At 38.0% G+C, this 26,091-nt stretch overlaps 1 protein-coding gene and 1 pseudogene across 1 annotated transcript in view; both read right to left on the reverse strand.

Moving 5' to 3' along the window:
* The window catches only part of ADGB (androglobin), a 170,472-nt gene that overhangs the window by 15,675 nt on the left and 128,706 nt on the right, over positions 1 to 26,091 (reverse strand). Inside the window, exons 30-31 of the mRNA XM_065927758.1 lie at positions 6,580 to 6,752; positions 584 to 760 (exon numbers count right to left, since the gene is read on the reverse strand). Of these exons, the coding sequence (XP_065783830.1) occupies positions 584 to 760; positions 6,580 to 6,752 (350 nt within the window). The remainder of the gene's footprint in view (positions 1 to 583; positions 761 to 6,579; positions 6,753 to 26,091) is intronic.
* On the reverse strand, positions 2,982 to 6,293 carry LOC136162910 (calcium-independent phospholipase A2-gamma pseudogene; annotated as a pseudogene).

Consider the following 26,091-nt stretch of genomic DNA (forward strand, 5'->3'; position numbering starts at 1 on the left):
TGAGAACTAGTGAAGAAGCAGTCCTAAAACTTAGACACTGGGTAGGCCAGCTTAGATCCAGTTGCTCCTGAACTTTTTTCGTCTGTCTCAATAACCCTGAGTTGGGGATATGAAATATATGTAATAACAATGTTTCACTATGGCAGTGATTCCTATATAAAATAGAGAGAGGAGGAATCATGAAGTATGTGTATTTCACAAGGGCAGTGCATGCTTCCTCTTTATCTAAGGCATGTTCAGAGTACTTAAAAGCATGTATTAGACATTTCAATGCTTTTTTAGTTGGCAGTGTTAAGGACACAGAGTGTTAATCCCAGATGATGTGAAAGAACAAGGTGACCTAAGGTTTGGGCCATAAGTGGTACCATAATGTACTTTGCTTTCGCAAGTCATCTGGGTAGCCAGACAGTATTAATAACATTTCACAATGTGTCCAAATGTGGTCTTCATATTTAGTTAGCTGATGTCTGACAAAATTTCAGATATTTCCTAAAGTAGACTATGTGGTTTCACCAATATGGCTCTTCCTTCAGACCATGCCCAGGAGTGAAAGGTAAAGGATAATTTCTCAAACTCAGATAACCTTGATTGATCTTCCTGGCTCTGTCATCTCCCAGGCTTGCTTCATGGCTCGGATTTCATCTGCTCGTTCTGTATCTTTTTTCACTTCAAAAAAGTCTGCTTCATTGTGCTCAGTGACCAGCCTCAGAATCCAGTAGGGCTTATTTGGGTCTTCTTGTTGAGGGTGGACAGCGTACATCTGACAAGGCACAGTGACAGAGTTTGGGTCAGATGCTTTCTTCCTTTCAAAAGGGTCTAGATTTTACCTTATGATCCATAGTTTCACCATTAAGTATTTTACCCAAGAGAAATCAAAACATGTGTGCTCGCAAAAAGACTTGGAAAAGAACATTTATTTTAGCCTCATTCATTACAGCCAGAAAAAGGAAAACAATATAAACATCTGTCAATTGATGAATGGATAAACAAACTGCAGTATATTACTTTGTTGTTGTTGAGTTGGGAAGTTGTGTCAGACTCTTTGCGACCCTATGAACGGTAGCCCATCAGGCTCCTCTGTCCATGGGATTTCCCAGGCAAGAATACTGGAGTGGCTTGCTAATTCCTTCTCCAGGAGCTCTTCTCAATCCAGGGATCAAACCTATCTCTCCTGCTTGGAAGGCGGATTCTTTACCACTGAGCCGCCTGGGAAGCTCACATGGACTACTACTTAACATTAAAAAGTAATAAACTATTAATGCACACCATCATGTGATTGAAGTTCACACAGACTGAAATAAAGAAGTTGAGCATAGAATAGTATATCTTGTATGATTCATTTGTATGAAATTCCAGGACAGGCAAAACTTGCTTGTGGGAGAGGTATGGGGATGACAGAATCCACTGTGGGGAGGTTTAGGGGAATTGCTAAGCTTAGGGAAATGGGCTATAACCTAAACCTTGACAGAGACATGGGTTACATGATGAGTGCACTTGTCAAAATTCATCTCACTGAAGTATATATTTAATATTGCTGTATTTCACTGTATGCAAATCTCAACTAAAGACTATAAATAATTCTAAATTCCACTTAGGCTCATTTATACCATCTCTTTACATGAGGGCAGAAATAGTTATTTCCAAGCCTGAATATATTGATATACATTTGTTATGAAAGATAACATTTTGATGTCTTGTAGGATCACTTTCATGCACCTTAGACTGGGAGCTGATTGTCATAGGACTTGAAAATGTCTAGAAAACTGAGACTTATGGGTAGTAATCTGGTAGGTAGAGGAACTTGAATCTGATGTGGTTTCTAGCACTTTCCATAAGACTGACACAATGTCAATTATCCATATTACATAATGCAGATGGGGAAGTGGAGATTGGGTGGGGGGAGGACACTGAATAAAGTTTCATAAGCAGTTTGATTTTAATGTTACCAAAAAGATCTCCTAGCTTTCTACAATATTCCCTTACTACTCTGATGAAAATTTAAATCTCACAATTGGAAATTCTTTTATTTGTTCTTTCTAAAGCACAGCACATAAGCTCTTGCCATCTTTCATACTGCTTGATAAAGAAATATTTAAGAAACTTCTCCAGGATAAAGTTTTGATTAGGGAAGGGAACACTTTGAAGAACTAAGGGAAGGCCACATGTCTGTAAGAATTTATGGATTGAATTTAGCTTATTTGTTTTAACTTGGAATAGTTTCATTGTAATTGTTAATGACAGGACTATTTTCTCAGGAAATTCAAATAATTGATTTTATATCAGTGAAAGATAAACTGGAGTTACATTTAGAAAAGATAACACTAAACATTATCTTGAAGTTTCAAGGCAAAAAAAGTGGTTGATTGGAACTTCATCTATATTTTTGAGCCACATAATGTTACAATAAACACATTTTGAATAGAAAATATCATCTGATTCTTTCACATTTCAAACATAATTGTAATTTGATAAAGAATGTTCCATTTTTCTGCATTTTTTTCAGATGATATTACACTAAAAGGCAACATTTGGACTGTAGAATACAGCTAGTGAGAACATAAGTAATGTAAATTTAGGAAGAGATTAACTTCTTCATATGAAATAAGACCAGTGATCAAATAAATTCAACATGATTTTGGTGACTAAAGCAAAAATGCAAAGTATATGACATCTGGTTCATATGTTAACAAACTTTCAAACAACCAACAATATCATTCCAAAAGCTACTAAAATCAGCTAGTATAATATTAAGATTCCTAAAGCTTAGTTCATTATTATTGTCATAAAACCCAACTCCCATATGAATTCTGAAAGCAAACATACCCTTTGTGCCTCAGCTGATGGTCTAAACATCATCTTTTTCAGGATTCCCTAGAACTCTTGGGTGTTGAAAGTTACCTCATGCTGAATCCCACAATTCCATACTAAACTTAATGTATCTTCTAAACAGACTTTCATTTTGGAGAATATGCATGCATTCCTCACAGTTTGGAAAAGAAGAGAAGGCTTTCACACATGTCCATTTTTAGTTTTATCCAATCATTAGCTTTCTGAATAACTTTTCTGGACAATATTTTTTGCAAGTTTTTCCATTTTTTCCATATTTTCTTTCTATGGACTTCAACCCTTTTACCTGAATCTTATCCAGGTTTTCGTTTCAGCTTTCATCTAGAGGTAAGTGTCTGCACATTATGGGATTGAATCTAAAATGGGTAACAGGAAATAACAGAACGTCAAGTATTATACGGGTTTTTCTGTATCTGCAGCACTGTTGGTAACTTCAGCTTAGTTTTCAAGTGTGTGTCTGTCACAGTGTTTCTCACATCACTTTCATAACGTCCAATGTCCAACATTCAACGTCCTAGGCACACTAATGGGATGTCTGACCAAAGACATTTACACTCATTCATTCATTGCTGATACTGAAGGGTTTGTTGGAAGCAAACTTCCCTCTTGATGATCATTTTCCAAATGCACACTTTGCAAAGTAGCCTGGAGCAGCAGATGCAGCTCTGGTGGCCTACCACATCTTATACTGACAGCCTTCCAACTACTAAGAGCTAGTAGTAAAAGCTGTTTTGGGCATTATCCCTCTGTTTACCATGGTGCCTACTGCAGCTACCTTAAGACTTCTGGGATTTCTTGCTATTCCTATCATTAGTGTGTATCCCATTCTATCCTTGAGAATATTTCCCAAAGTTTGACTATCATAAAATGCAGGGCTCCAATTCATTTTGACAGTTCCAATGATGACATTTTGTGAAAACACATCTTATCTTCATTTTTGACAGAGTTCCTTACATTCACCCAAGGACATATGAAACGATTCCAACATGAAGCTATTATGGTGCCTGTACTTCCACCACAAATGAAGTCAAAGAATTGATAAACTGGTTTGTGTGTAAGTTCCACTGATTTCCATAATGTCTGAAGAGCTGTCACATCCCTTATTCCTCCATCATCAATTGTGCAAATTCTTCCTTTCACTGGATTCATGTAGCCAAAGTAAAGCCAACATTTTTCTAACTGCAGTCTGAAAAATGCCATCTTTAATTTGTCTCAGTCCTAAAAAATATGGAATAATTCTTTCTTTGGCAGCCACTCCTTTTCCCTGAGGAAATTTTTGAAGATGAAAGTCACTTCTTCAATCCATTAACGCAGAGCTTTGGGTCAGTTGTTCTTAATGCTTGAATGAATGCCCAGATTCTGTCATCAATACTTATCCTGGCAGTTTTTTCTTGTTGAAGAGGTAAATGTTTTTTCTTCTCTCCATTTTTGTCTTTGCTCCTAGTCTTGCTTACTTTTAACTTCCTCTTCCTGGAACTGAATCATACTTTAATTTGGTAACAAGTACACCAATGTAACTACCTACACTAAAGCTCATCCACCTTCATTGAAATGAGTAAGCGAATTTGCAGTACTTTGTTTAGTATTAATAGAAACCGGAGGAAGCTCAGGTGACCCACTTGGACTTACAGACTTGTCCCCAGCATATAAAGAAGATTCTGAGTCTAGCTTCTTGCAAGTCAGGACACCAGTAACTGAAGAATTGTATTTTCTCTTTTCAGTGTTTCTACTTTCAATTTATAATTTGTCTTGGAAATGTTTATTTCCTTTTTTCGAGACTTTCCCCCTCACCTTTCAAGTATGAATTAATATGATTTGATAAAAGGTAGAATGACTCTACAAATTGTGTGGGTAAACCATTTATGCTATGAAAATGACTTTGTTTACTCTTTCTCCATCTTTATACCCTGACTTCTCTTTTCTGCTGATTTAACACTATTTTTTCAGAGATTTGGCAGTTTGCTTAACATTTACCTGTTTTCATCGGCCACTATAGGATACTTTTCTTAATATTTGATAACTTGCCTTATTGAGCTAAAGAAATCACTTCATTCTGATTGCCAAAACAGTCTTTGAAACAAATTTCAAGGGTGACATATGAATGCTCACTTTTCTAAATCCCTTAGGAGCACAAATGCTAAATTTAAAAATTCTAATATATAAACCTTGGTTGCTTGTAGAGTACCAGTGTTACTTGAAGTATGTGCTTCATTTTGGTCTGTTTACATTTCATTTTGCTTATACAAAATCTTCTTTGTAGGCTGATGTGGCTTATCCTCCAATAATGCTGAGGTGGGCCTAAGAAATACAGTTGCTTGCTTCTCTACTTCTTCAAACAACCATTTGCATTATGGGATGCAGGCTGAAACTGCTTCTGTAGCAGTGGCAATTCTCCTCTTCCTGGCACTGACATTGGACTGGAGCTGTCTTGCAACAGCTGAGCTTTCAATGCAACAGATGAGCAGCACCCTGAACACCACCAGCCCCTCAACTTCTTCTTGCAGCCAGTGGAAGTTAAGTTAAGGTTATTTACCTTTCAATGTTTCCAAAGGCACACCCCAAGAGCTAAGAAATTACATCTTGAAAATGCAAGTGGACAGGTATTTCTATGACTGGAGTATGGGAAAATGGAGTCATCATCTTTGAATCTGTTCATTTTTCTTTAGTGTCTGTTTTACTACCAATATACTATTTGGTTAACCAAGCTGGGAGATACCCTTTGTTCCTTCTTGCTGTTTGTCATCCCTTTGGATTAATAACTACATCTTGAGTTTGTTTCTTAGCTAGTTCTTTGTCTTCTTCCTTTCTTTGACCTGTATCTGAAACAGCTTGTACTCTTTTGTCTGGACTATTGCACTGCTTTCTGATGGTCTTCCCATCTCTAGTCTTTTTGCCTTTAATTTCATACCCTTAAATGTCATCAAGGTATCTGAAATGTAAATCTCATCATGCCAATACACTTCTTAAAGGCCCCACCTCCCACCTCCCAGCCCTGCATAGCCTAAGCTGCAATCACCAATGACGGAAGATTTTGTCCTTACAGATTATTTGCCTTGAGTTCAGTGTTTAAACAGCTTGAATCTGAGTATCTTTAGGATTGTACTCATACTTCTCAAATTTCCCACCCACATACTCCTCCTTACCCCTAATCATTGGGATTACTTAACTGGCAGTGAAAAAATTTAGAATCAGATCCCTGGTTTATAGAGTCCCACCTTTCTAACCAAGCTTGAAGGCTCCTCTCCACTTGACCCTTACTTACCCTTCCAGCCTCTTACCTCATAACTTAGCGACTAAAAAACCAGATTGTGTTGGATTTTGCCTCAGCATGTCTTTGATCACTGACTCAGTTCAGGATTCCTCTAGGCAGAGGTACCTATCCTTTCTACCACTGTGCAGATCATACGTAACATCACAGCTCTCTTTTTTCCTTCAGTCTCCTCCATGAGACTGTGAGTTATTTGAAGGTAAGGGTTGTATAATATTAACATTAGAAATCCAAGTCCCCCAAACATCTTACCTATTAAAAGCTCAATTAATGATTTTTGATACTAAACTAAAGAAGACTGCTTACAGAAGATGTCCAAGGAATGTATTTAAAGTATCCAGATGATTGCTGGACATAAGGAGATGGAACTTTTCGATTTTTTTCCTTAAAAGATAAGGTTAAACAGTGACCCAATGAGCTTAAAGCTGTTAAGTGATTCTGATAAGAAAAAGCTTTGCACCCACCTGAGGCTCAAAGCGAGGTGCTTGTTTTTCTTTGGCTGTCTTTTCTTTCTCAGAAGACTTTTCTTTACCTTTTCTTGTTGCTTTAGAAGTTCCTGAAGATTTTTGTCCCTCACTAATAGTGTGGGAATCTGGACTTCCTAAGGTAATTAATTCCTCATGTTTCTCTCCATGTGCTAGCGGAAAAAAAAGGAAACCGGTGAGTCATGATATAACATATCATATAGGAAAAAGGGAAGAAGTCAAAGAAAAATGGTTAGTACAGACCTTTGGGTTTTTTTTCTTTTTTTAAACAAACAAGTAAGCAAATGAACAGAATTTTTATAACAACCTATGAGACTCACTTTTATACAATTGAGAGATAACTCACATACTATAAACCCCCCACTGAAATTATAAATCTGTAGTTTTGGTTTATTCATAAAGTTATGTAATGATCACTACTATCTGATTTATTCCTGATCTGGATGTTCTTAGGTCCTTTTCTTGCCTAATTGCCTTGACTAATATCTTCAGTACAATGTTGAATTGATTTATCTCTGCTTTAATATTTGTTAATCCCTTCCCACTGCCTATTTTGGGTTTAGTTTTTCTTTCTTTTCCAGTTTTCTAGTTTTTTTATTTTTAAGGTGGAAAGTTAGTTATTGATTTGAGATCTTTATTCATTTTAAATGCAAGCATTTATGGCTATAAATTTCCCTCTTAGTACTGCTTTCATTGGGTTTCCCAGGTGGTGCTAGTGGTAAACAACCCACCTGCCAACGCAGGAGACATAAGAGATATGGGTTCAATCCCTGGATAGGGAAGATCCTCTGGAAAAGGGCATGACAACTCATTCCAGTATTCTTGCCTGGAGAATTCCATGGACAGAGGAGCCTGTTGGGCCTTGGTCCACAGGGTCATAAAGAGTTGGACACGACTGAATTGACTTAGCACGCAGGCAGGCACTGCTTTCAAAGCATCTGGTACATTTTGCTATGTTGTTAATTGTTTTTCATTCATCTCTAAGTACTTTTAAACTTCCCTTATAGTGCACTTCATTTCTTCATGTGGATACGAGTTACTACCTAGTATCCTTTGATTTCAGCCTAAATGACTTCCTCCGGTGTTTCTCATAGAGCAGATTTGCTGGTAACACTTTTTTCAGTTTTTGTTTTTCTGGAAATGAGGCTTTGAAAGAGATTCAGTTCCAATTTCCTGTTCCAGGAACACAGACTTTTAGATTTCAAAGATACTGCTTTGCCGGAGAACATGGGATGGGACTGGGACAAGTAAAAATCTTATAAACCTTCCTGTCCTTAAAGAGATAGGGTCCTTTTTCTGGAAAAGAGCCTTTGGTGATTTCCAGAATTCTAAGAGATGATTCTGATAATCTCTGCTAGTTTTTTTTTTTTTAATTGTTTTTATGGAGGATTTAATTTTTTTAATCCTTTCTTTCTTTTTTTGGTATTTCCATTGATGTTCTCCTGGATTTCTTTTCTTCTTTTAAGCTTCTGAGTTATCTCTGCACGATGTTTGTCTGGAGCAGAATCCTGAGGGAATGGAGAGTTCACACAGGCCAGTTTTCTCACAGCTGCCTGGAGACCTTGTCATAAGAGCAAGAAATAGCAAAAAGCTCTGTGGAAGTAGGTGAGATTCCATTCCAAACAGCTCAGCTCTTGAATGTGATGAGTAGGCAAAGTAAAAAACGGACTGATTTAACTTGTGGGCAGAAAAGTGAAAATAATAAGACCACAGAAAGAAAATAAGGTTACCTAAATGAAAGTAAGAGTGAGGCACAAGGGTAGAGAAATGATGAATCATGGCAACTGAACCAAGAGACAAAGAAGAAAGGAAGACAAAGATTTTTATAGGAAGCCACACAATAAAATCACCTTCTATCAGAAACCCAGGAGAGAATGTAGAGACACTGCAAAGGGTATATTTTCTCTTTGGTTTTTTGAGACCTTTGGTTAGCCAAAAACTTTGAGGGTGAAAAAGCACTGCCCACACAGAAATGGGAGCCCATGTATTTCAGCACTGCTTCCCTGCAGAGCTCCTCATGGCGCCTCTGGTCCATACAGATGGTGCAGTACCAGCTCTCCACCTGTAGCCCAGGTATGAGAAAACTGGGCCTTGACCAGTCTCATTGGCTAGAGCTACCACCTCGGTTTCTTACCCCAGTAATATCCAGGTCCCAGAGGTCTCAGTGGCAGCAAAGTCAGGATTTATCTGGCCAGCGCTATATAACAGGGCCTCATAAAAGCTGGAGTAGAGGAAGTCATTCTTTTTATCTTGTGCTGCCAGACAACTCTGTTACCAGTAATGCTATGCTTATCGTAAAGCAGCAATTCACAATTGTAATGAATGTATGAATTACTCAGGGAGACTGAAAAATGTAGATCCTGAAGCTCAAACCTCAGAGAGTCAAACCCCTTAAAGTTTAATATTGTTGTGCTCACTTGCTCAGTTGTGTCCAATTCTTGCAACCCCATTGGACTACAGCACACTAGGTTTTCCTCTCCTTCACTGTCTCCTGGAGTTTTCTCAAACATATGCATTAAGCTGTTCATGCCATCCAACCTTCTCATCCTCTGTCACCCCCTTCTCCTCCTGCATTCATCTTTCCCAGCATCAGGGTCTTTTCCAATGAGCCAGTTCTTTGCATCAGGTGGCCAAAGTATTGGAGCTTCAGCTTCAGCATCAGTCCTTCCAATGAATATTCAGGATTGATTTCCTTTAGGATTACCTGGTTTGATCTCCTTGCAGTCCAAGGGACTCTCAAGAGTCTTCAGTCTTCTTCAACACCACAGTTCAAAAGCGTCAGTTCTTCAGGGCTCAGCCTTCTTTATGGTCCAACTCTCACATCTGTACATGACTACTGGAAAAACCATAGTTTCGACTATATAGACCTTTGACAGCAAAGTGATGTTTCTGCTTTTTAATAAACTGTCTAGGTTTGTCATAGCTCTTTTTCCAAGAAGCAAACATCTTTTAACTGATATGGAACCCAGGAATATATAGCTTTAAAACTACCTCAAGTAGTTCTGAGTCATATTTGAGAAAGACTTTTAAGCAGTGTATACAGCTTTTCCTTTTCATTGAAGCAAATGCTACAAAGAGCTGGGCTGAGGGGAAGGATACCACTATGTGAGAGTTCAATGAATCTGAAGGTACCTTTGGTTTTTATTCTTCTTTATTTATTTTATTTTTTAAAAAAATGTATTTATTTTAATTGGAGGCTAATTACAATATTGTAGTGGTTTTTGCCATACATTGACATGAATCCGCCATGGGTGCACATGTGTTCCCCATCCTGAACCCTCCTCCCACCTCCCTCCCCATCCCATCCCTCAGGGTCATCCCAGTGCACCAGCCCAGAGTACTTCGTTTCATGCATTGAACCTGGGCTGACAATCTGTTTCACCCTTGATAATATACATGTCTCAATGCTATTCACTCAAGTCATCCCACCCTCGCCTTCTCCCACAGAGTCCAAAAGACTGTTCTATACATCTGTGTCTCTTTTGCTGTCTCACATATAGGGTTATCATTACCATCTTTCTAAATTCCATATATATGTGTTAGTATACTGTATTGGTGTTTTTCTTTCTGACTTCACTCTGTATAATATGCTCCAGTTTCATCCACCTCATTAGAACTGATTCAAATGTATCATTTTTAACAGCTGAGTAATATTCCATGGTGTATATGTACCACAGCTTTCTTATCCATTCATCTGCTGATGGACATCTAGGTTGCTTCCATGTCCTGGCTATTATAAACAGTGCTGCGATGAACATTGGGGTGCACATGTCTCCCTCAACTCTGGATTCCTCAGTGTGTATGCCCAGAAGTGGGATTGCTGGGTCATATGGCAGTTCTATTTCCAGTTTTTAAAGGAATCTCCACACTGTTCTCCATAGTGGCTGTGCTAGTTTGCATTCCCACCAACACTGTAAGAGGGTTCCCTTTTCTCCACACCCTCTCCAGCATTTATTGTTTGTAGACTTTTGGATAGCAGCCATTCTGACCAGCGAGAGATGGTACCTCATTGGTTTAGATTTGCATTTCTCTGATAATGAATGATGTTGAGCATCTTTTCATGTGTTTGTTAGCCATCCATATGTCTTCTTTGGAGAAATGTCTGTTTAGTTCTTTGGCCCATTTTTGATTGGGTCATTTACTTTTCTGGAATTGAGCTGCAGGAGTTGCTTGTATATTTTTGAGATTAATTCTTTGTCAGCTGCTTTGTTTGCTATTATTTTCTCCCATTTGGAAGACTGTCTTTTTACCTTGCTTATAGTTTCCTTTATTGTGAAAAAGCTTTTAAGTTTAATTAGGTCCCATTTGCTTATTTTTGCTTTTATTTCCATTTATCTGGGAGGTGGGTCATAGAAGATTCTGCTGTGATTTATGTCAGAGAGTGTTTGCCTATGTTTTCCTCTAGGAGTTTTATAGTTTCTGGTCTTACATTTAGATCTTTAATCCATTTTGAGTTTATTTTTGTGTATGGTGTTAGAAAGTGTTCTAGTTTCATTCTTTTACAAGTGGTTGACCAGTTTTTCCAGCACCACTTGTTAAAGAGATTGTCTTTTCTCCATTGTATATTCTTGCTTCTTTTGTCAAAAATAAGGTGTCCATAGGTGCATGGATTTATCTCTCGGCTTTCTATTTTGTTCCATTGATCTATATTTCTGTCTTTGTGCCAGTATCATACTCTGTTGATGACTGTGGCTTTGTAGTGGAGCCTGAAGTCAGGTAGGTTGATTCCTCCAGCTCCATTCTTCTTTCTCAAGATTGCTTTGGCCTTTCAAGGTTTTTTGTATTTCCATAGAAATTGTGAAATTATTTGTTCTAGTTCCGTGAAAAATACTGTTGGTAGCTTGATAGGGATTGCATTGAAGCTATAGATTGCTTTGGGTAGTATACTCATTTTCACTATATTGATTTTTCCAACCATGAACATGATATATTTCTCCATCTATTTGTGTCCTCTTTGATTTCTTTCATCAGTGTTTTATAGTTTTCTATATATAGGTCTTTTGTTTCTTTAGGTAGATATATTCCTAAGTATTTTATTCTTTTCGTTGCAATGGTGAATGAAATTGTTTCCTTAATTTCTCTTTCTGTTTTCTCATTGTTAGTATACAGGAATGCAAGGGATTTCTGTGTGTTAATTTTATATCCTACAACTTTACTATATTCATTGATTAGCTTTAGTCATTTTCTGGTGGAATCTTTAGGGTTTTCTACATAGAGGATCATGTCATCTGCAAACAGTGAGAGTTTTACTTCTTTTCCTATCTGGATTCCTTTTATTTCTTTTTCTGCTCTGATTGTTGTGGCCAAAACTTCCAAAACTATGTTGAATAGTAGTGGTGAGAGTGGGCAACCTTGTCTTGTTCCTTACTTTAAGGGAAATGCTTTCAATTTTTCACCATTGAGGATAATATTTGCTGTGGGTTTGTCATATATAGCTTTTATTATGTTGAGGTATGTTCCTTCTGTGCCTGCTTTCTGAAGGGCTTTTATCAAAAATGGATGTTGAATTTTGTCAGAGGCTTTCTCTGCATCTATTGAGATAATCATATGGTTTTTATCTTTCAATTTGCTAATGTGGTGTATTACACTGATTGATTTGTGGATATTAAAGAATCCTTGCATCCCTGGGATAAAGCCCACTTGATCATGATGTATGACCTTTTTAATATGTTGTTGGATGTTGTTTGCTAGAATTTTGTTAAGGATTTTTGCATCTATGTTCATCAGTGATATTGGCCTGTAGTTTTCTTCTTTTGTGGCATTTTTGTCTGGTTTTGGTATTAGGGTGATGGTGGCCTCATAGAATGAGTTTGGAAGTTTACCTTTCTCCACAATTTTCTAAGAGTTTGAGTAGGATAGGTGTTAGCTCTTCTCTAAATTTTTGGTAGAATTCAGCTGTGAAGCCGTCTGGTCCTGGACTTTTGTTTGCTGGAAGATTTCTGATTATAGCTTCAATTTCCATGTTTGTGATGAGTCTGTTAAGATTTTATATTTCTTCCTGGTTTAGTTTTGGAAAGTTATACTTTTCTAAGAATTTTTCCATTTCTTCCTAGTTGTCCATTTTATTGGCATATAGTTGCTGATAGTATTCTCTTATGATATTTGGTATTTCTGTGTTGTCTGTTGTAATCTCTCCATTTTCATTTCTAATTTTGTTGCTTTGATTCTTCTCCCTTTGTTTCTTGATGAGTCTGGCTAATGGTTTGTCAATTTTATTTATCTTCTCAAGGAACCAGCTTTCAGCTTTGTTGATTTTTGCTATGGTCTCTTTTGTTTCTTTTGCATTTATTTCTGCCCTAATTTTTAAGATTTCTTTTCTTCTACTAACCCTGGGGTTCTTAATTTCTTCCTTTTCTAGTTGTTTTAGGTGTAGAATTAGATTATTTATTTGACTTCTTTCTTGTTTCTTGAGGTAAGCCTGTAATGCTATGAACCTTCCCCTTAGCACTGATTTTACAGTGTCCCATAGGTTTTGGGTTGTTGTGTTTTCATTTTCATTTGTTTCTATGCATATTTTGATTTCCTCTTTTTTATTTCTTCTGTGATTTGTTGGTTATTCAGAAGCGTGTTGTTTAGCCTCCATATGTCAGAATTTTTAATAGTTTTTTTCCTGTAATTGACATCTAATCTTACTGTGTTGTAGTCAGAAAAGATGCTTGGAATGATTTCAATTTTTTTGAATTTATCAAGGCTAGATTCATGGCCCAGGATGTGATCTATCCTGGAGAAGGTTCCATGTGCACTTGAGAAAAAGGTGAAATTCATTATTTTGGGGTGAAATGTCTTATAAATATCAATCAGGTCTAACTGGTCCATTGTATCATTTAAAGTTTGTGTTTCCTTGTTAGTTTTCTGTTTAGTTGATCTATCCATAGGTGTTAGTGGGGTATTAAAGACTCCCACTATTATTGTGTTATTGTTAATCTCCCCTTTCTTACTTGCTAGCATTTGCCTTACATATTGCAGTGCTCCTATGTCAGGTGCATATATATTTATTATTATTATATCTTCTTGGATTGATCCTTTGATCATTATGTAGTGTCCTTCTTTATCTCTTTTCACAGCCTTTATTTTAAAGTCTAATTTATCTGATATGAGTATTGCCACTCCTGCTTTCTTTTGGTCTCCATTTGCATGAAATATCTTTTTCCAGCACTTCACTTTCAGTCTGTATGTTTTCTTTGTTTTGAGTTGGGTCTCTTGTAGACAGCATATATAGGGGTCTTGTTTTTGTACCCATTCAGCCAGTCTTTGTCTTGTGGTTGGGGCATTCAACCCATTTACATTTAAGTTAATTACTGATAAGTATGATCCTGTTATCATTTAGTTTGTTCTTTTGGGTTCGAGTTTATACACCTTTTCTGTGTTTCTTGTCTAGAGAAGATCTTTTAGCATTTGCTGAAGAACTGGTTTGATGGTGCTGAATTCTCTGAGCTTATGCTTGTCTGTAAAGTTTTGATTTTTCCTTCATATTTGAATGAGATCCTTGCTGGGTATAGTAACCTCGGTTGTAGGTTTTTCTCTTTCATCACTTGAAGCATGTCCTGACATTCCTTCTGGCCTGAAGAGTTTCTATTGAAAGATCAGCTGTTATCCTTATGGGAATCCGTTTGTGTGTTATTTGTTGTTTTTCCCTTGCTGCTTTTAATAATTGTTCTTTGTGTCTGATTTTTGTTAATTTGATCAATATGTGTCTTGGGGTCTTTTGCCTTGGGTTTATCCTATTTGGGACTCTCTGGGTTTCTTGGACTTGGGTGACTATTTTTTTCCCCATTTTAGTTTTCAACTCTTATCTCCTCAAGTATTTTCTCGTGTCCTTTCTTTTTGTCTTCTTCTTCTGGGACTCCTATGATTTGAGGTCCCTGGGGTTGTCCTCATTTCTTTTAATTCTTTTTTCCTCTCTGCTTCATTTATTTGTTTCTACCATTCTATTTTCTACCTCACTTATCCTATCTTCTGCCTCCGTTATTCTACTGTTGATTCCCTCCAGAGTGTTTCTGGTCTCATTTATTGCATTATTCATTATTGATTGACTCTTTTATTTCTTCTAGGTCCTTGTTAAACATTTCTTGCATCTTCTCAATCATTGTCTCCAGGCTATTTATCTGTAACTCCATTTTGTTTTCAAGATTTTGGATCATTTTTACTATCATTATTCTGAATTCTTTTTCAGGTAGACTCCCTAGCTCCTCCTCTTTTGTTTGGTTTGGGGGGCATTTATCATGTTCCTTTACCTGCCGAGTATTTCTCTGCCTTTTCATCTTGTTTAGATTGCTGTGTTTGGGGTGGCCTTTCTGTAGTCTGGCAGTTTGTAGTTCCTCTTTATTGTGGAGGTTCCTCCCTATGGGTGGGGTTGGACGAGTGGCTTGTCAAGGTTGGGGAAGCTTGCATCAGTGTGCTGGTGGGTGGAGCTGGATTTCTTCTCTCTGGAGTACAATGAAGTGTCCAATAGTGAGTTTTGAGATGTCTATAGGTTTGGTGTGACTTTGGGTAGCCTGTATATTGACGCTCAGGGCTATGTTCCTCTGTTGCTGAAGAATTCGTGTGGTATGTCTTGCTCTGGAACTTGTTGGCTTTTGGGTGGTGCTTGGTTTCTGTGTAGGTATGGAGGCTTTTGGATGAGCACTTATGGATTAATGTTCCCTGGAGTCAGGAGTTCTCTGGTGTTTTCAGATTTTGGACTTAAGCCTCCTGCCTCTGGTTTTCAGTCTTCTTCTTACAATAGCCTCAAGACTACTCCATCCAATCATAAAACATCTAGGTTAATGGTGAAAAGATTCTCCACAGTGAGGGATACCAAGAGAGGTTCACAGAGTTACATGGAGAAGAGAAGAGGGAGGAGGGAGATAGAGGTGACCAGGAGGAGAAGAGGGGGAATCAAAAGGGGAGAGATAGATCTAGCCAGTAATCAGTTCCCTATGTGCTCTCCACAGTCTGGATCCCTCAGAGAGGTTCACGGAGTTACATAGAGAAGAGAAGAGGGAGGAAGGAGATAGAGGTGACCAGGAGGAGAAAAGTGGGAATCAAAAGGAGAGAGAGAGATCTAGCCAGTAATCAGTTCCCTAAGTGTTCTCCACATCCCGGAACACACAAAGAGATTCATAGAGTTGGGTAGAGAAGAGAAGGGCGGGGGGAGGAGATAGAAGTGACCTGGGGGAGAAAAAGGAGAGTCAGAAGGGGGAGGGGGAGAGAGTAATCAAGCCAGTTATCACACTCCTAAGTAAAAATGGGTACTGAAGATTGGATTCTTAAAGGTACAAAGTTGATAACAAATGCCAAAAAGCAAAGACTAAAAATCTAGAGTATTTAGACTCTTAATAATACAATATTAAAAAAAAATCACAAAAATTATAAAAAATATGTATGAAGTTTGCCTTAAAAACAGGGTCTTTTTTTTTTTTTTTTGCAAGGTAATAGTAGGTTATAAAAGTGAATATTAAAGGAGTAATAGAGGACTTAAAAATTTTAAAAATTAATTAAAAAATGGTAATGGTAAAAATATATTTAAGAATTTCTCTGAACCTGTTGTGGGCAGTGTGGGGCCAGTTCAGTTTCAGATAGTTCCTTGTTCCAGCTTATACTTCTCAAGACGTATAGGCCCCTTCCGACATAGTCAGTGCTAACTACAGGGTTTTAATCTGTTGCACCTGTCACTTCCAAAGCGGTTCCCTCTGTTTATTTTGACTTCTTCTGTTTGTAGGTCTCTTCAGTGTCTAATTTCTGCCGTGACACAAAGGGGTGAAGGTGGTCACTTATTTAGGCTCACTAGTTCGGTCGTGCTGTAGGGAGGGAGGAAGACTGCAAATAAATATCACTGGCGTGTGTGGGGAGTGCTCACATTATCTCAGCCACATTGGGTTTGCCCCCGCTCACGGTGTGTGTGCTTTCCCAGTCTACACTGCTCAGGCTCCAGGTTGCTCTGCCAAGGAACTGTCTAAAGCGGGCCCTGGGTTGCGTGCACTTCCCAGGTCTGAACCGCTCTGGCTCAGGGTCTCGGGTATTCCACAACGGCGCAGACTCGGTGGGCCTGCATTTTGTGCCCTTCCCAGGTCCGAGCAGCTCAGGCGACCAGGCGCTTGGCGAGTGCACTCTCCCCAGGTTGAGGGGTGCATCTTATGGCCTCCCCTGTCTCAACCACTCGGTTTCCTGGGTGCACAGTGGGAGCGCCGTCTCAGGTCTGCTGTGTGTCTCCTCTGGGGAGCTGATCTCTGGCTGCGACCCTCCAGAGGATGTCATCCGTCCAGAATCCCAGGAAGTCTTGGTTAGCGACTGGGAGCCTGCTCGCAGTTTGGTAGAGGGTACTGTCTCTGAGGACGAGATTGCCCCTTTCCAATTCTGGCCGCCGCCTCCCTGCCTCCCTGCCTCTGGCAGGGGATGGGCCGGTCCACAGCTGGCTACCTCTCCTCTGGTATTCGCTCAGTCCTTTGTTCTGTGAGCGGGCCAGCAGTGCCTTAGGTTAGGGCTTTTCATGGGATAGTTTTTTTTCTCTCTCTCTCTCTCTCCCTCTCTCTTTTCTCTCTCTCTCTGGCTATCCTACAGTTTGGGTTGCTATCTCACATTAGCTCCCTCAGATTGCCCTCAGGTCATTCAGGCCCGGTCCTTACCCTAAGAAATATAGCCTATGCCTCCCTGTTCAGCTTGCTGGTGGCAGATGTGAGTGTCTGGGCTACTTCTCTGCTGGGAGCTGCTGTTAAGGCATGTAATCTGTGGGTTTTATTTATTTATTTATTTTTCCTCCTGGTTATGTTGCCCTCTGAGATTCCAAAACTCCCCACAGACCCTCCCGTGAGAGGGTTTCCTTGTGTTTGGAAACCTCTCTTATAAGACTCCCTCCCAGGACAGGTCTCCACCCCTAACTCTTTTGTCTCTCTTTTTATCTTTTATATTTTGTCCTACTTTCTTTTGAAGACAATGGACTGCCTTTCTGGATGCCTGATGTCCTCTGCCAGCGTCCAGAAGTTGTTTTGTGGAATTTGCTCAGCATTCAGTGTTCTTTTGATGAATTTTTGGGGGAGAAAGTGATCTCCCTGTCCTATTCCTCTGCCATCTTAGGACCTCCCCCCTACCTTTGGTTTTTAGTTGTGTCTGATTCTCAGCCATGTCTGACTCTTTGCAACCCCATGGACTGAAGCACTCACTGATACTCTGTCCACGGGATTTTCTGGGCATGATTACTGGAGTGGGCAGCCAATTCCTACTCCAGAGAATCTTCCTGACACAGGGATCGAACCAATGTCTCTTAGTCAATTCAGTCGCTCAGTCGTGTCTGACTCTTTGCTAACCCATGGACTGCAGCACACCAGGCCTCCCTGTCCATCACCAACTCCAGCTTGTGCTCATTCAGCCTGGCATTTGTCATGAGGTATACTGCATATAAGTTAAATAAACAGGGTGACAATATACAGCCTTGATGTACTCTTTTCCCAATTCGGAACCAGTCTGTTGTTCCATGTCCAGTTCTAACTGTTACTTCTTGATCTCCATACAAATTCCTCAGGAGGCAGGTCAAGTGGTCTAGTATTTCCATCTCTTGAAGAATTTTCCACAGTTTGTTGTAATCCACACAGCCAAAGGCTTTGGCATAGTGAACAAAGCAGAAATAGATGTCTTTCTGGAACTCTCTTGCTTTTTTGATGATCCAGCAAATGTTGGCAATTTGATCTCTGGTTCCTCTGCCTTTTCCAAATCCAGCTTGAACATCTGGAAGTTCATGGTTCACATACTGTTGAAGTCTGGCTTGGAGAATATTGAGCATTACTTTCCTAGCATGGAATACAAGTGCAATTGTGTAGCAGTTTGAACATTCTTTGGCATTACCTTTCTTTGGGATTGGAATGAAATTAACCTTTTCCAGTCATGTGGCCACTGCTGAGTTTTCCAGATTTGCTGGCATATTGAGTGCAGAATTTAACAGCATCATCTTTTAGGATTTGATGATTCCAACTAGAATTCCATAACCTCCAATAGCTTTGTTCATAGTGATGCTTCCTAAAGCTCATTTGACTTCACATTCCAGGATGTCTGGCTCTAGGTGAGTGATCACAGCAGTGTGGTTATCTGGGTCATGAAGATCTTTTTTGTATAGTTCTTCTGTGTATTCTTGCCATCTCTTCTTAATATTTTGCTTTGGTTAGGTCCATACCATTTCTGTCCTTTATTGAGCCCATCTTTGTATGAAATGTTCCCTTAGTATCTCTAGTTTTCTTGAAGAGATCTCTAGTCTTTCCCATTCTGTTGTTTTCCTCTGTTTCTTTGCATTGATTGCTGAGGAAGGCTTTCTTATCTCTCCTTGCTATTCTTGGGAACTCTGCATTCAAATGGATGTATCTTTCTTTTTCTCCTTTCCCTTTCACTTCTCTTCTTTTCATAGCTGTTTGTAAGGCCTCCTCAGATCAACCTTTTCGCCTTTTTGCATTTCTTTTTCTTGGGGAAATGGCCTTGATCCATGCCTCCTCTACAATGTCATGAACCTCTGTCTGTAGTTCCTCAGACACTCTGTCTATCAGATCTAATCCTTTGAATCTATTTGTCACTTCCACTGTATAGTCGTAAAGGATTCCATTTAGGTCAAACCTGAATGGTCTAGTGGTTTTTCCTACTTTCTTCAATTTCAGTCTGAATTTGGCAATAAGGAGTTCATGATCTGAGCCACAGTCAGCTCCGGATCTTGTTTTGCTGAGTGTATAGAGCTTCTCCATCTTTGGCTGCAAAGAATATAATCAATCTGATTTCGGTATTTGCCATCTGGTGATGTCCATATGTAGAGTCTTCTTTTGTGTTGTTGGAAGAGGGTGTTTTCTATGACCAGTGCGTTCTTTTGGCAAAACTTTGTTACATCTCTTGCATAACATGTTTTTATGTCTCTTTTATTGGCAGGAGAGTTCTTTACCACTCTTGCCATCTTGAAAGCTCTGACACCATGCCCATAGACTTTAAATAACCAACAAAGAACATGTGAAATAAGATTATACCTATGAATAGTATCATACACCAGAGAAGGCAATGAAATCCCACTCCAGTAATCTTGCCTGGAAAATCCCACGGACGGAGGAGGGACTGCAGCTAGTAGGCTGCAGTCCACGGGGTAGCGAAGAGTCGGACACGACTGAGCAACTTCACTTTCACTTTTAACTTTCATGCATTGGAGAAGGAAATGGCAAGCCACTCCAGTGTTCTTGCCTGGAGAATCCTAGGGATGGTGGAGCCTGGTGGGCTGCCATCTATGGGGTCGCACAGAGTTGGACACGACTGAAGCGACTTAGCAGCAGCAGTATCATACACTCTACGTTTTTAAGATGTTAGCAAATGTCTGATGAAATGGAATCTCAAGCTGCCCCATTAGGTATTTCTGAGGCATTCTTTTCCTACCACTCATAGTTCTTAATGAGTCATACTGTTAGGCATATTTGATTCCACTCAAATTAGCATGTTCTAAGGAGGAGGGCATGGCAACCCACACCAGTATTCTTGTCTGGAGAATACCCATGGACAGAGGAGCCTGGCAGGCTACTGTCATGGGGTAGCAAAATCTGAAACGACTGAGTGACTAAGCACAGTTGACATACGTGAGCCTTACATAACTATATATATTTATATATTCATATATATGTATGGTATTTATATTTACCAAGTTTGATATTTACTTATATTTTATTTATTTATATTTATATTTACCATATATATTACCATATATAAATTTACCATTATATATACATATATAACATATATAGCATTACATAACTATATATATTTATATATTCATATATATGTATGGTATTTATATTTACCAAGTGTATATTTATATTTACCATATATATATATATGTAACACACAGACACCAATACAATTACAATCAAAGTGGTAAATATAAATATAAACTTGGTAAATATAAATACCATACATAACCATACATATATATATGTGTATATATATATATATATATATATATCTCTACAACATTTGGTTTCTTCAAAGACTCTGAACTGAAAATACACCATGCATATAGGTTTTTCTGTTCATATTTACCATGTGTGATTGTAATTGTATTGGTGTGTGCATGTGCTACATACATATGCGAATATATAAACATATATAGTATCTACAACCTTTGGTTTCTTTGCAGACCTTGAACTGGATACACCATGCATGTATTGTGTGTGAGAAAAAGCAATAATAATAATTATTTAAATTCAGGAAATTATTTTATATTTCTGCTAATAAAATTAGCACTGGGACTTGAAGACTTTTGAGAATGATAAAGCTTATGCTTATTGCAAATAGATTAGAACTTCAAATATGTAGGTCAGGAACATAAACAAAGGGCGTCCCAGGTGACTCAGTGGTAAAGAATCTGCCTGCCACTGCAGGCCATGTGTGTTTGATCCCTGATTCAGGAAGATCCCCTGGAGGAGGAAATGTCAACCCACTCCAGTATACTTGCCTGGGAAATCCCATGGACAGAGGAGCCTGATGGGCTATGGTCCATGGGGTCAGAAAAGAGTTGGACATGACTTATTGATTAAACAGCAGCAACAAACATAAAGACTTTAAAATAATGACTACTAATTATTATACATATAAAGGCAGATAATATCACCAAATATTACCTGCTCCATTTTCTATTTTCTTTTTTTTTTTCCTTCATTTATTTTTATTAGTTGGAGGCTAATTACTTCACAATATTGTTGTGGTTTTTGTCATACATTGACATGAATCAGCCATGGAGTTACATGTGTTCCCCATCCCGATCCCCCCTCCCACCTCCCTCTCCACACGATTCCTCTGGGTCTTCCCAGTGCACCAGGCCCGGGCACTTGTCTCATGCATCAGCCTGGGCTGGTGATCTGTTTCACCATAGATAATATACATGTTTCGATGCTGTTCTCTCGAAACATCCCACCCTCGCCTTCTCCCACAGAGTCCAAAATCTGTTCTGTACATCTGTGTCTTTTTTTCTGTTTTGCATATAAGGTTATCATTACCATCTTTCTAAATTCCATATATATGCGTTAGTATACTGTATTGGTCTTTATCTTTCTGGCTTACTTGACTCTGTATAATGGGCTCCAGTTTCATCCATCTCATTAGAACTGATTCAAATGAATTCTTTTTAATGGCTGAGTAATATTCCGTGGTGTATATGTACCACAGCTTTCTTATCCATTTGTCTGCTGATGGGCATCTAGGTTGCTTCCACGTCCTGGCTATTATAAACAGTGCTGCGATGAACATTGGGGTGCACGTGTCTCTTTCAGATCTGGTTTCCTCGGTGTGTATGCCCAGAAGTGGGATTGCTGGGCCATATGGCAGTTCTATTTCCAGTTTTTTAAGGAATCTCCACACTGTTCTCCATAGTGGCTGTACTAGTTTGCATTCCCACCAACAGTGTAAGAGGGTTCCCTTTTCTCCACACCCTGTCCAGTATTTATTGCTTGTAGACTTTTGGATAGCAGCCATCCTGACTGGCATGTAATGGTACCTCATTGTGGTTTTCATTTGCATTTCTCTGATAATGAGTGATGTTGAGCATCTTTTCATGTGTTTGTTAGCCATCTGTGTTTCTTCTTTGGAGAAATGTCTCTTTAGTTCTTTGGCCCATTTTTTGATTGGGTCATTTATTTTTCTGGAATTGAGCTGCAGGAGCTGCTTGTATCTTTTTGAGATTAATTCTTTGTCAGCTTCTTTGTTCGCTATTATTTTCTCCCAATCTGAGGGGTGTCTTTTCACCTTGCTTATAGTTTCCTTTGTTGCGCAAAAGCTTTTAAGTTTAATTAGGTCCCATTTGTTTATTTTTGCTTTTATTTCCAATATTCTGGGAGGGGGGTCATAGAGGATCCTGCTGTGATTTATGTCGGAGAGTGTTTTGCCTATGTTCTCCTCTAGGAGTTTTATAGTTTCTGGTCTTACATGGACAAATTCTTAGAAAAGTATAACTTTCCAAAACTGAACCAGAAAGAAATAGAAGATCTTAACAGACCCATCACAAGCAAGGAAATCAAACTGTAATCAGAAATCTTCCAGGAAACAAAAGCCCAGGACAAGATGGCTTCACAGCTGAATTCTACCAAAAATTTAGAGAAGAGCTAACACCTATCTTACTCAAACTCTTCCAGAAAATTGCAGAAGGTAAACTTCCAAACTCATTCTATGAGGCCACCATCACCCTAATTCCAAAACCAGACAAAGATGCCACAAAAAAAGAAAACTACAGGTCAATATCACTGATGAACATAGATGCAAAAATCCTTAACAAAATTCTAGCAAACAGCATCCAACAACATATTAAAAAAATCATACACCATAAACAAGTGGGTTTTATCCCAGGAATGCAAGGATTCTTTAATATTCACAAATCAATCAATGTAATACACCACATTAACAAATTGAAAGATAAAAACCATAAGATTATCTCAATAGATGCAGAAAAAGCCTTTGACAAAATTCAACATCCATTTATGATAAAAACTCTCCAGAAAGCAGGAATAGAAGGAACATACCTCAACATAATAAAAGCTATATATGACAAACCCACAGCAAGCATTACCCTCAATGGTGAAAAATTGAAAGCATTTCCCCTGAAATCAGGAACAAGACAAGGGTTCCCACTCTCACCACTACTATTCAACATTTTCTATTTTCTTAAGTGAAAGTAAGAAATTTTTACTAAATGTAAAGTATTGAAATTTACTAAAGGTGGCACTGTTGCTTCATGTTAACCAGAGGCCAAACTTTTTAAAGTTTTTAAATAGTTCTAGGCCTTACATTTTATCATGAGTTGTAACAAAGTAAATCTTTGAAAAAAATTAAACTAATATATTTTATTTCTCATATAAATTAAATATTGAGTTTAAATCAGTTAATGGGGCAACATTTCCATTTAATTTACATATAATTTTAAACTCTGTCACCAATGTATTAATGAAAGAAACGCTTGACCAATTTATATTTGATATATTTATAAATGAAAAGTAAGCTAAGTTAATAATTTCAAGACATTGATAACTTAATTACTCAAAAATATATCTCACTCTTAAGGTTATAGTTTGTAGGCTCTGGGTTGTAAATACAATTGACAAATGGAAGTGGACACATTGGCATTTTTTAATTTAAACAAATTGGCTACCCAAAAAAAGCACATTTATAAGCAAGAAATTACAGAATGATTATTCTGAATCCAAAAGCTATGTAATTTTCAAAAGATTGTCCAACATATTTTTCAAATAAAAAAATTTCCTAGCTCATTTTAAATACAATTCAATCCTGAATTTCTTTGCTACTTTCAGCAAAGGTGACACAAGGTGTCATTTAATTTTAGCAGCTGATCATTCACACTTAAAATTGTCAAATGTGATGTCAAAAAAGAAGACATGTAATTATTCCTAAAGACATTTTCTAGTTGGAACACACAATAATGATAAAACCATTTTTTGAAGTGCCCCTGGGTTGTAGGAACTTTATATATATTATCTTGGATCTTCATAACAACTCTGAAACAGACGAGTTATTATATAACACAGAAGTTATTCTAGTTTTACAGGTGATAAATAACCCAGTTTCTACTACTCAAATGTACAGTAGCTTAGCCACTCTACTGTATTTCTCCATTTAATGCTAACTTCCTGTAAAAAACTTAATTCATACTATTAATTTGTACCATAACCAAGATCTATATTTTACATTATTCCAGTTCTTAAATTATACTACTGTGTTCAGATACTGAAAATCCACCTGTGCTGGATTTTGAACTTAAGAAACATACACACTGTACATTACATCCCTGGGGGTTATTTATCTTATAACCAGAAGTTTGTGTATTTTGACCACATTTACTTATTTTATATAACCCCCAGCCTCCTCTTTGGCAACCACCAATCTGTTCAGCGTTTCTATGAGTTATCTTATTTCAGGTTCTGCATATAAGTGAGTTCATATAGCATTTGGCTTGCTCTGTCTGACTTTTTTTCCACTTTTCATAATATCCTCAAGCTTTATTTACGTTGTTGCAAAAGGCAGGTTTTCCTTATTTTCATTGCCGAATAATATTCCATTATATATGTATATGTCTATATATATATGTATGTATATGTCTTTACCCATTCATCAATCAATTAGCAATGAGGTTGTTTGCATGTCTTGGCTATTATAAATAATGCTGCCATGACCATGGAGGTACAGATATCTCTTGACAATAATGATTTCATTTCCTTAGAACCTATAGCCAGAAGTGGAAATTGCTGGATCTTATCGCAGTACTATTTCTAATTTTTTGAGGAATCTTCATCCTCTATCTATAGTGGCTGCACAAATATACATTTCCGTTAACAGTGTAATAATGGTTCCGCTTTTTCCATATTCTCTCCAATGTCCGCTATCTCTTATCTTTTTGGTAATAGCCATTCTAATAAAATATCTCATTGTGGTTTTGAATTATGTTTCCCCAATGATTAGTGACGTTGACCATCTCTTCATGTGTCTGTTGGCCATCTGTATGTGTTTCTTGGAAAAATGTTATTCAGATCCTTTGCCCATTTTTTAATTGCATTGTTTCTTTTCTTGATACTGAGTTAAATGATTTCTTTATATATATGTGTTTCATGTTTATATACATGTGTTTATTAACCATCAGATACCTGTTTTGCAAATATTTTCTCCCATTCCATAAGTTGCTTTTCATTAGGTCGATAGTTTCCCTTGACATATTATTGTCAGTTTACACAATCCAGATCTAAGTATCATCCTAGCCCTTTGCACCATCAAGAAGTAATGTCATCTTTTAGGAGTTGCCTTGTGGATGCTAGCAGAATGCTGCTTTTTATGGTGGAGTAGGTATTTCTGATGATGGAAGAAGGTGGTAGATGCAGGTACATAGTGCACAGCAGTGGAGAGACAGGAAGACACAGGACAGAGAATTTTTTTTTTAATATTTCAACTTAGCCAGTCTTGCCATAGTTGTGAACTTTATTTCACAGTAATAAGTGCATTTTTAGTTTTGTAAGAAATTGAAACTCTTCCAAGTTGACTGCACCATTTTGTATTCCTGTCATCAGTGTGTGAAAATTTCTTTTGCTCTGTACTCTGAGCAGCTTTTGGTATTGTATTATGCTCCTCTGTAGTGTACAATTTTATTTTTCAAATAATGTACATAGGATAATTTTATGATTGGGTAATCTTGCTTGAAATTTGAAAAGAATATACATTGAAAATATTCATTCCTTTAGATTTAATTATTGTATTTCATAAGGGTGGCTCAGTGGTAAAGAAACTGCCTGCAATGCAGGAGATGCAAGATGCAAGATGTTCTATCCCTGTACCTGGAAGATCACCAGGAATAGGAAATGGCAACCCACCCCACTATTCTTGCCTGGAAAATTCCACAGACTGAGGAGCCTGGCAGGCTGCAGTCCACAGGCTTGCAAAGAGTCAGATATGAGCATGCACACATGCAATATATGTTTAAGAGTAGAGGCTGTTTCAGATTTTTTAAAAATCTAA

Source organism: Muntiacus reevesi, chromosome 3, assembly GCF_963930625.1.
Source record: "Muntiacus reevesi chromosome 3, mMunRee1.1, whole genome shotgun sequence".
Classification (NCBI taxonomy): Eukaryota; Metazoa; Chordata; class Mammalia; order Artiodactyla; family Cervidae; genus Muntiacus; species Muntiacus reevesi.